Here is a 12,500-nt window from a genome sequence, read left to right on the forward strand (position 1 = left end):
TTGAGGTTCTTATCTAATGTATTTCTTTTCTTTGGCCCCCTCTTTTCTCTAGGGTCCATCACTTCACTCACCGGACTTGCGTGCTGACATGTGTCGAACACTCTGAATTTCTTGTTTTCCTTTAGGGTAAGACTTGTGCTTTGGTCAAAATCAACTTTCAGTCCTTGATCTTCTACAAATTTTCGTTTTGGTTGTATTTTATTTTCTATCTTGTACAAACTTCACTGATCACTGGCCACCCCTTTCCATTTCTGCCACAACAATGCCTTCTTCTCCTGGGTGCCAAAAAAAGGTCTTTATGGAGTAAGGGCATAAGGTCCAAAGTTCTAGGAAAAGGGTCATATCTCTAAGGGTAGGGGCTGCAGTCCTTACACTGAGTTACCACACTTCTTTAAGATCATGCATCCAAATTTGGATTTATAAAACACTCATCAAGTTTCTCATCAAATAAAAAAAGTGCTGCTTATATTAAAATATGGGGTGTGAATTAGCCATAATCACAAAAAATATGTTCATTTCCATGCCAGAGAATTCCAGTGTTACATCAGAGAGATATATTCCATTACAATTTGTGCCGTCCCAAAAAATATCACTAATTATGGGAATTCTCTAATGCCATGCAAAAGGTTCACTTCACAGATAGGATTATGGAGTAAAAATAACCCGAAACTGCTTTGTCCAGTAAAACTTAACATAAAGCTAAAAGAAGCAATCATATGTTATACAGAACAAAATTTCCTTGGTTAAATATGTTCTACCCAGGTACACACAAACTGTCTAAACATTCATGGATTACACAGGATGGGAGACTAGTTGCTGCCAGTGCAAAGTTTACGGAAAATACTGCAATGGGGTCTGATTTCTTGGTCCATGAAAAGTTTCAAAAACAAAACTGATTTTCCCTGATATTCATGGAAAAAACTGTTCAGCAAAAAATAATGCTCTCTAGTTGATAGTGGTACTCCTTTAAATATCATATCCTCACTGATATGAAGCCTTTGCAAATATGACGGACAACTGTGCTGATTACTTGTGGCTAATGTAATTCTTTTTCGTTTTCAATAATGGCAGTTACAGATTGACATACTCAAGGGAGGCGGGAAAGCAGAAAGCAATACTGCACAACAAGCAGGATAAAAATATTTTCCATTTAAGTACTGGGGACTTGACCAATCATAAAATTCTGTCATTAAAACAAATTACACGAGAAATAATTGGATAAAAAAAATAGTTCTAAGAATTTCCTTTTTTTTCCTTTTCAACTAAATCATTATAAAAACAAATATAACTTTTGTAGCAAAATATTCCATTGGCCTGATAAAGAAGGATGAAAACCATAAACAAAAGGAAAATGCGTTGATTTTAGATCATACATACACCATAGCAATTTCTTATACGAAAAAAGGGTTGGATGGCAAACCTTCATACTATCAGCTCCTGCTAATATAGAAGAACAAAAGATATGATATTCTAATTCATGATACACAAGTTAAAAGCTCATCAGTTACAGTAATAAAAACATAATAATATGCAAATAACATACTTCTTCCTTTTTTTGATTTCATAAAGTTCTCCTATCTAATTTTGTTGTTTCCTTTCATTATTTCAGAATTTCTATTAATAAAATACACTTCTTTTCCATTCTTTTAGTGTATAATTCATACGGATTCAACTTCAGAAAGACAAATATGAACGCTACCCTTGAATAGCAACTACAAAAGCAAATATTTATATGCCTAATGCAGATAACCATACAGGCAAGTCCTTTAATACATGATCACCAAATAATTTTCCAAACATCGAAAAAAATAAATAAATAAAAACGCAAGTCATACTCCTATGACAGCCATTTTCCAAACCAAAATACTGGGGGAGGGGGATCTATACTCTCAAATCATGGTCCCAAATGCAAAATGATCTATGTGCTACCTAGCGTATCAATAATATCTAATGTTACAGATCCTATAAAGAAAGAAGTTTCTATTACTGTTCACCAACAAAAATTGGGAACTGATGACAAAATGTTTCGTCTGTTGTATTTTACTGTATTTTTCATTTTTAACAAAATCCATTTTTTGAACGTATAGCAATCTTTAAAATCTCTAATATTTGAAATTTTTGAGCTTCTATTCTGGGCTCATTTCTAAAAAAAAAAAAAATATATATTTTCTTCTAATCTTTTCTGGAAGTAAACACATTTTTGTAGACATAGCCAGAAAAAAAAAAAATTGATGATAAACTTTACACTTATCTTCCTTCCGCATAAAATCATCTAAACTGACTGATAAAAGACACTGGATGTCATTCTACCTTTGCCTGAGGAAGATTAAAAGCAATCTTCTTTTGAACTTGTACCAGAGGACGGCTATAGTCAAAAAATTGAGATACACCTTGCCTAGATCATGCTTCATCGGATATCATGGATATCAGCTTGGCTTTCAATCTAGCATTCCGTTTAGGTCCTACTCTACTGATATCATATATAATTTTGTATTTTTTTCTCGTTTTTTTTCTTCGTTTTTTTTCTGCACACACAGACATGCAATACAGTCTATAAAATTCAAAATCCAGAAAATAAAATAAAAAGCCTTTAATATCATATAATATTTGTACCTCCTATCTAAATTTCAGGTATATTTCCAAAAATGCAATACTAGGGATTAATTTATCGGGGTTTTCAAATGTTTTACTCGTATTTAGTTGGGATCGTGGAAAAATAGTGATGTTAACAAATATATCTCAGGTTACTTGTCTTTAGTAAGGAGAAACTGCTACATTTAAAAGGGTAAATCATTAGAAAAATCCATAAAGCCTACATTTACTACAATTAATATCCGATTGTATGTGCCTCAGGTAAACACGCACATGAAGATCAAACATGGAAAGCTTTAAATGTATGAAGAAGTAACATCAACACATAGCAACTGGAGCAAGTTTGAATCAGCTTACCATCCATCAAATAATTTCAAGAGAGAGAGGGAAAAAAAATAAAAACAATACAAACAAAAAAAAAATTACGTCACAATAGCCACAATATCGGTAATTTCAAGGAATTTATAAACCAATCGGCTACAACGACTACACATCCCACAAGTATTCTCTGTCCTGGCACCTCTCATCTACTTCAGAGAACATTGTCTTTAAACAATGTAAACTTGCAATGAGGTCAGAGAATTATGCATTAGAAGAGAAAGCTGGGTACATTTTATGGAATTAATTTGGGAGTAAATTTATAATTAAAGTCATAAATAATGATTAGTTGAAAATAACGTGCTTTTTGTTTTGCCAAGCAGCATTTACTGATCACTTAGTGTAAAATGTTTTTATATTATCTTGGTTTTATATGTAATGCATATACTTTTATTTTTTTTAATCCTCAATAAATGTTTGTGATGAGACAGGAATTTCCATGAAGTTATTTCAATTCATTTTGACCAATCATTAATAACATTCTTTCCAAGTATCATCCTAACCTTTCATCAGACTTCTAGCTGTAACCCTTCACACACTCTACTGTATAAAAATAGTAATCAACTTAGCGGTCTATACCATGGCCAAACAAAATATCGTAATGCTTTCATCCATTCCATTCTGGAAATATCAATCTGCAATTTATGTATTGTGTCAAATATAAAGTGCTGAGAGTTGTACCCATTCTGCTCTGCTGCTTCTTTGCAACATGATTAAGCTGCATTGTTTACGTTGCTTCAAAAACAGTATTTTCCCTAACATATTTACACCATTTCAAGTATGTCCTTGGCAGCAGAACTTCAATCTCTTGATCCAGATAGGTATGTTCCTGACAGACATAAGTTTTTAGTTCATTATAAAATATCAGACAGCTTGGAAAAAAAAAAATATTGTACTCTAATTGGGTGCTGATTAAAAACACAGCCACTTGGCATTACCTTTAAAAGCCAAAATAATTCCGACTCAGATGGTGACCAGTGTGTCTTCAACATATATTAACCTTTAATTATCTTTACATATATTTAAATTAGGAATCAGGTACAAAATTGGGCAGATTTACACTCTCTTACTCTCACTCTCTTTCTTTCTACACTTGCACTTCATTAGTTCTATTAAGCTACAAAAGACAAAATCTCTAATGCAAAGGTTACACACAAATCCACATTCCCTCCACATTTGATTTAACAAGAGCATTACTTTTATGTTTATGTGGCTGATGTTATAGCAGGATACCTATTCTCTGGCTTCAACTTCCACATTGTAACAAAACTAATCAGTATCAAAGATGTACATCCATGAATCAATCCCTGACATATATATATACATGTATGTAAAAAAAGAAAAAAAAAGTTTTATAAAAAAAATCAATATATCTCAATCCACATTTTCCACTATATAACAGAAAACCCTAAAATAATATCCATAGTAACACTTCCCATCCCATTCTAGTAGTAAGTTGCAAGTAATAACATTTTTTTTTTATTCAACACTAACTCATCTTGGAACACAAACAACACCCTTTCAAAAAACTGCGAGCAATAAGGATTCACATCCTTGCCTTTGTGGTAAAATCTTTTGTTCCCAAAACAGAACACAAACAAATTTCATTTCCCAAACATGCCACTGGGAACATCGAGGTTGTCACATAGCAGCAGAAAACTAGCAGAACGACAGTGACAGCTCACCGCCGTTCCTCCACTGCGTCACCGCTCGGGTCTTCATCTGTAAATGTGAAAGTCGAGTTACTTTCTGGTTTGTCTTCATTTTGGGAGGGGATAAAGATAATGAAATCAAAATCTATCTTTTTTTTTTTTAAGGTTCTCCAAATATTAAGAGATTTAATTGATTTAAAATGTATGAATATTAAGTTACCAATTTGTTCATTCCGATAAGATCTCTCTTATACTTCAATCCTTTGCCTCAAAAATAGAATTTCCCATAAGATTTTCTATACCACTTTAAATAAATTGTATTAATGCACCATTGTCTATCAAATTTTACTTTCTGTGGGGCTCTTATAATGTACTAGAACACATAAAACTGAGAACTTATTTTACTGTAGGTTTGTGTATTCATTTTCCAATAAGTAATATTTGCCTCTGTTGAAAGAAAAATCTACCTTATCATAGATTTTGTATCAGAGATACTACTAAATATCTCTCATCTTTGAATAAAGACAAACAAGAAAAAAAATCACCACACAGCCATCAAGCTGAAGCTCAAGTCAGTGTTGCCAAACAAATGAAGTAATGTTCAAGGTAAGTTTCAACACCATTTCCACAAAGTGTAACAAATACACAACATCTGTCCTACATTACACAATCTCAGTAGAGCATTCACTTTCATCCGTTATGAAATTATCCATGTTGGTATTCTAAGGTTATTCCCTAACATTATTCTGCTTTATTACCACATTACTTGCTTTTGGATGTGTTAAGTCAATAATATTATAAAGCTTAGCCTTGAAAAGGAAAAACAAATGTACAAAATATTAAAGTAATAGCAAAACATCCTTAAACAACTTCTAATTCAACAGATACATTACCTGAACATATTACAAACTGCATAATATCCATTTTTTCTTTGTCTATTTATGGCAGATATGTTTCAAAACTGCTGCTATGAATACAAGAAAGTATTCATATATTCATTATCTCCCCTTTCAAATCTTGCTTTTAACAACCACTATTACCATAAACATTCTTCATAAGTACAAAAACAATTAAATATCCTTTGTAGGTATACCACAGCCATCATTTATCTCTGACTATTTTCCTCTTTTTTCAAACATTTTTACACAAATGCATAAGCTGTTGTCTCTTTCCTTTCTGTCACTGTATTAACCCAATGTAGCAACTCCTGAGTCCTACTTTACAGTCCAAACACAAACTTGGTCTACATTACCTGTTGCATTTTCTCAAAGTCTAAACATGGGCGGTGCATCTGGTGAGGGCGAGGAGTGTGTCTGTGTCTCTTGCGTGGGGATGCCGCCCGTGCTCCTCCTTCTGCCCTTGGAGTCCCACCCTCACTGCCACCAACGCCACCACCAGGAGAGCCCCTACCGTCGCCTCCTCCACTTGCTGACACTAAACCTTCCCGTCCACTACTTGCTAGACCAAGCATTTTTGTTGGTGGAGAGACGGAGCGTAGGGGTTTATGAGCCTCGAGGGGCGGGGAGGTTCTAAATTGGACGGGTGGGCGTGACCCAGTGGTCAACACACAAACTTCCTCGTCACTGCTTCCTGCAAGCCAACCAGAAAAAGCCAAAATGATTATTATACTGTTTATGATACTAAACCATACCTTAACCATATTAAAATCATATAGATCTTAAAAATAATAGTCTAGGAGGTGTTTATTATCTTCCCACTTTATTCATAGTAGACATTAAAATATATGATGTGCAAAATATACTATTTGGTAAAATCATTAAAAAAAATTAATAGATATAAAATATAATATATATATCTTTCAAGGATGTAAGAGAGAAACTATTGCAGATTATCTGTTAAAATGGATACTGCCACATATATACAAGCCACAGAAAAAAATCTTTTAATCCTTAAACTGAAGCTTAAACATAATATATGTTCTGAAAGAATATTCACACTCTCGTGTTTTTCTTGTCAAAACTAGTAATTCCATAATGCATTTTTATAAGGAAATGCAAAGCCTAGTTTTATTTACAGTGTGTGTAAGCAGTCTTATGAAATAAAAGAAGGTTGCTTAATATTTGATATGTACAGTTTTTTTACATATCAACAAAAGTGGTACTTTGCCAAATGCATACCAACTATGAGAAGTTATCAAGAGATAACAGAATTACCAATTAAGCATATCATAATGTTACACTTATGATATAACATGTATTTCCAGGCTATGTAAATCATTATCCTCCTTTCTACTACTGCAGTACCAGTATTTGTGCTGGTACATGGAATGAATGCCTCTATAAAATCAAAATGTAAATGTTTTTTTCCTGAATATGGCTGCTATTTACCATATTACCAATGAGTGTAACTTTTATCATACTTCTTTATATACAATAATTTAATCATATTCATGGATCATGCTTGCGTATCATATGGGTGATTGCAAACAGTTTGCCATATATTACACCCAACTGTGAAAAACTAAATGAACAGTGCTGGCTGACTGACATTTCAGATATTGCAGTTTGCAGTCTGAGAACAAAAGTATTTAAGTAATATGTCCTAAAACACATCTACTGTTCTGCAATGCATCAACTGTTAGCCAATAAACAACATAAATTAAAAGATAACATAGATCTTGACATTTATTTCCATGATATAATCACCATGTACTGATGGGAAATAGTCAATGGTTGTCCATATTGCAATAAGACAACAATGAAAATAGATAAATAAGTTAAGAAATAGACATCAAAACAAAAATAAATTACAACAAACATTTTATCAAACTCCAAACTAACATGGAAAGGATTTTTTGCTTTAACCCATTGGCGACAGGTATAGAAAACTAAAAAAAACTCTACGCTCTGGCGAGCCACGGCAACGCGCCGACTTTGAGCCCGTGAATTCGGTACATCAAGCCGAATCATTGCCTCGGGGTGCTTTGGCGCGCCGCCGCACGCCACATTTTAAGCGTATTGTTATGACGCCTATAGGCGTGACCCGTCACCATTGGGTTAATTTTACTAACACAAAATCAGAGTTAAGAAATCTGTCAACTATTTGGCTGTAACATACATGTGGTCTTAGATGTCACTGGCTCTCAATTTACTTCCTGCCAATATAGAGTTTACACTATCTGCTTTACTCTCTTATCATGGACATATGGCATCATTACATTATCTCTGAATTACTAATACCTATATGGTATAATACTATAGGGTTAAGAAAATTGATGAGATAAATTTACGATCTGAAACAACCATAACTATCTTTTTCCATGAAAAGTAGCTTGGTTTATGCAATTTTTATGCCAGCATAATGAAAAGTTCAAGCTCTTTTTCTACAGAAGCAGGTATATCATTATATTTTATTCAAAGTGGCCCAGAAAAAAAACCCTCCTCCATATAAAAGAAGCTGTTGTGTTTATTTTGCATATTATAATCACACCATTTTTCTGTATGATCATGTTAACCCAATGCCACAGGGTGGTTACCTGATGCAAAAGCCCTTCCCTAGGGCTGTATTCATAGTGGCTCGGGCCCCGCTGCCTGGGGATCGTGTCAGCACCATAGTGTGCACAGTATGACTGTACATGCCTCCAGAAAATGGGACCAGCACACCATGGCCCATATGCACATGACACCAAGAATATAGTCCAAGCATGCCATGGCATGTAGGTACATGTGGCAAAGGGTTAAAAACAGGGAACATAAAAATCTAAAACATATTAAGGCATAAGCACTTCAGAACCCCTTGGATCCGGTAGTTTCACAGCAATCACATGGCCCAAAAATATGGGCATTAAGCTTATGTGAGTGGCCACACTGACGGGTGCGAGGCTTGTAGGCCGGGCACAAACAAACACTTGTGTGCAGGGACAAGATGCTGTGCTTCAGCTTCGCAATGTTATTTTTGCTTTTTATGCAAGATCAATTAGCTTTTATGCCATTTCCAAATGTCCATATTTGTCATTTAATTTGCTCTATCCAAATGGTAATAAACTGTTTTCTTTGCACAGACTCCAGGTAGTCTGTAACTCAGTGCCAGAATAATAATATGTAGTAATATATAACATTTTGTTATTTGTAGTGTTTTTTTTAAGTTTCTTCATAATATTCAATTTTCTGTAAAATAACCTGAGCCACCAGTCACGGCAGCCAGGAATAGGTTGCTGAGCATGGAAATGGCATCTTCCATGAAGTCAGCAATCTCCCAGTCATGGCTCATGGACACTACATTCCTTTCACCCAAGCCTTAAGCCGAAGTGCTCACGATTGGCCCAGAGCCAAATTTTCCCATGAGAGCATATTCATGTCACCCACTCCTCATGCCAAATTTTTTTCATGACATGATGGTCATGTCATCTGGATCGAAGGGGTTGATGTAAAAAAATGTGTAACATATGTCACATTCTGGTCAAGATTTCATTTAACCCCTTCCCGATGGGTCACACCGTGAGGCGTTAAAACAAACTGCTCGATCTGTGGCGTGCGGCTGTACACGACGGCAGTGCGCCAATGCACTACAAGCCATTCAGCTTCATGTACCGAACTCCAGAGCGTAGAGTTTTTTTTTTTTGTTTTGTTTTCTTCACCCGTCATCAAGGGGTTAAATGAAGCATATATATTATTTCTTTACTTTCCTACAAGTATAATATGAAAAGAAATAAAAGAGACCAAACTTAGAGGAAAATTTCTGTATTCAATATAGCTATGAAATAAAATACTCTGAGTAGTCTCTCTGCAAGCAGTAATACTAATCAACACATGCTAAATACTGTTTTTTATTAGTTTACATCTGGTACAAACCAAAGAAATTAATATATTACTTAAAAAAATATCACATATAGAGGAACGGGTTTGATTGTAAACTTGGAATAGGATAGCAACCCAATGGAAGCTGGGCCTGGTTTCTTGGTGAATTCAGCATATGGTGATTATAAATGGTTTAAGAAAATTCTTCATACTGCTTCTCATATTTTCCTATGCATACACATTTTCTGTATGAAAGCATTTCCCTTTTAAATGATACCTTACCCACGGCAACAGGGTGGTGATACCCTGGGGTGGGGCACAGGAGCATGTTCCTCTCCCTTAACTTCATTAGCTTGTTTACTTAATATTAGATGATGAACTGTTCAAGAATGTTAAATACAAAGGTAAACACCAAGTTATCAAAGGTGCATCAGAGAAATATCACAGAACTTTTCTTTTTGAAAGTTTTGGAAGCATGTTCCACTACGTCAGAAACTAATTCTGCACATACATATATATAAGTGTGAATGTGTGTATGTGTGTGCAGATGGTCTGTCTTAAAAGCATGGCCAATTTGGTGGCATAAAAAATAAAAAGTGAATAGAAAATCATTTCTGTTGTCAAAATCTGTTGGGAACTTTGACCTCCTTCACATACCTGAGTCTGTAAGGGAGAGCCGGGCTACTTGAGACCACTTGCGCTTTTCCGGGGGCCCTGTTTCTCGGGACCACGAACATGTCAGTGTTTCCAGCTCTTCTTCTGACGAGTGATGTTCTACGGGATCACAGGCATCACAGTCACTTACAAACGCAGAGTCCAGGAAAGATTCAATAGGGGACTCTAAGGCAGGGGATTCTCTAGGTGGGTCTGGGGTTCGAAGAGATGGGTGGGGGTGACGGGGTGTCCGTGCCCTCCGACCAGGATGTGGGTGATGACTGTGGTGAAGGTGATGATGATGGTGGTGATGGAGATGTTGTGGGTGGTGATAGGAAGAGGGTACTGATGAGGAAGGGATGGTGGATGGTGGGGGCATGTCAGGGGCATCTCCAGCCATTGGGAGGTCATCACAGGTGAGGGTGTCCGTGCTGGTCTGGCTGGTGGGGCGCGATCTCACACTACACCCACTGGACACCTCACTCGACATCTCGCTGCCTGAAATGTAAAAAGCACTATGAGTCCTGGTAGAAAAAATGTTCAGGTACATCTTTTATTCAGTATACACTTTAATAGTGAACCATGAAAAAATATGATATAGATGGAGTATATCAATTCTGCTCTCTGCAGAATAATCATTCATAAGTAAATCATAAATATTAAAGATTAGATATCTATTTTTATCCTTGGAGCATATTAATTAATTACAAAGAAGCAAAGGGATTTATGCATGATCATGCAAAAATCATATACATGCAAATAAAAAACATACAGCTATTATATACTCTTAACTAACCACATTGAATTATCTTTATAATATCAACTTTGTATGCATAATTAGCTTTCAGCAGGAGATGGCCTGACTTTGCAGTTTAGGATTTTATAGATTTTTTCAGGGATCTCAATATAGTTAGTCAGATAAAATTAAATCTGAATATCTTCCTATCATAATGATATGATTCATGTTCGCTGAAAATTCACTGTATAACATATTTGCATTAAAATTCATGATGATTAGAAATGAACAACTTTCATTATCAGTATTATTTGTGTCAAATCACGGTCTACTTTATTCCATCCCTCATTCTCTAAGTACTTTCCATATTGCCATAATCATAATCACATATAAACAACTAAATAAATAGATAGATAAATAAATAAGATATATATATATATATATACATATATATACATATATATACATATATATACATACATATATATACGTACGTATATATAATATATATATTATATGCAAATACATACATACATGCATGCATGCATACATACATATACATATATATACATACATATATATATATATATATATATATATATATATATATGTATATATACATATACATATACATATACATATACATATACATATATACATATATACATATATACATACATAGATATATACACATATACATATATACACATATATGTATTATAAATATAAACATAATTTATACATATTTATATATATAATATATATATATAAATTAAATCATATCATATCAATATTTTAATATTATCACTTATTTGATGTAATGAATCAGATCATAATGTAGGACTTTTACGTATAATTCAATAAGTTTACATAAGACCTGACATAACATGCATACTAAGAGGACTATTATGTTATGTATCAAAATTAAATAATACGAAATGACAGCAGGACGAGTGGCAAATAAGGTTATAAGAATGCCTTATTAACATAATGAATACATTGAATCATACAAGTGCAGGGAAGCTGGTAGGTATTTGAGTTTAACACAGTGATGAATGTATTACACTGAAGGATTTCAGCTGTGGTTTCACTAGCTTTGCTTAATCACCTTGGAAATTTGCTTATTGTTACTGTCCAATTATAATACTCTTGAAAACCTACTTTAGTTTTTCTAGTGACCGATTGTAGAGATTTTTTTGCAAAATTTAAATTCATAAAGAAACAGTAAGTTCATAAATAAATACTTATATAAGTTTAAGGATAAACACTTAACAAACAGACTGTCAGTGTTTTTTAAAAAGTTGTGAGCTGTTATAGATACTGTAAGGCTCTTATTCATTTCATTTAACAAACACTTGTTATATATTCCAGGTTTTCCTTCTTGCTAATGTAAGAGGCCCAAAATACAAAAGAAATTGCAAATAAACCTAGTACGGGTTATTGCACTTAATGTTGCTGATTACATTTTAAAGCCAGTTTGGATGCACCCTTACCCAGAGGAGCAAAATCATAATGCATCCAATATGCGAGGATAAATGGCCAAAGTGGCTCAGAGACCAGGGTAAGTCTGCGTAGTGAAACCACGGCTTTAATGGCAATTTGGAATCTACTCCTGGGAGCCAAAGTTCTTAAATATGCCCGACAAGATACCAGACAAGGACAGTACTTTACCTCTAAACCACAATGTGTGATTTTCAACTTCAATATTTCTTTTCTTACAAGTGTTCACCA

At 34.3% G+C, this 12,500-nt stretch overlaps 1 protein-coding gene across 2 annotated transcripts in view; it reads right to left on the bottom strand.

Moving 5' to 3' along the window:
- Positions 1-12,500, bottom strand: part of LOC125043400 (barH-like 2 homeobox protein) — a 52,519-nt gene that overhangs the window by 44 nt on the left and 39,975 nt on the right. For both annotated transcript variants that reach the window (XM_047639504.1, XM_047639505.1), the window contains exons 3-5: positions 10,037-10,531; positions 5,875-6,212; positions 1-4,692 (exon numbers count right to left, since the gene is read on the bottom strand). The exon at positions 1-4,692 is cut by the window's left edge and continues 44 nt beyond it. In XM_047639504.1, coding sequence (XP_047495460.1) covers positions 4,630-4,692; positions 5,875-6,212; positions 10,037-10,531 — 896 coding nt within the window. In that variant the 3' untranslated portion in view covers positions 1-4,629. The remainder of the gene's footprint in view (positions 4,693-5,874; positions 6,213-10,036; positions 10,532-12,500) is intronic.

Source organism: Penaeus chinensis, chromosome 33, assembly GCF_019202785.1.
Source record: "Penaeus chinensis breed Huanghai No. 1 chromosome 33, ASM1920278v2, whole genome shotgun sequence".
Taxonomy (NCBI): domain Eukaryota; kingdom Metazoa; phylum Arthropoda; class Malacostraca; order Decapoda; family Penaeidae; genus Penaeus; species Penaeus chinensis.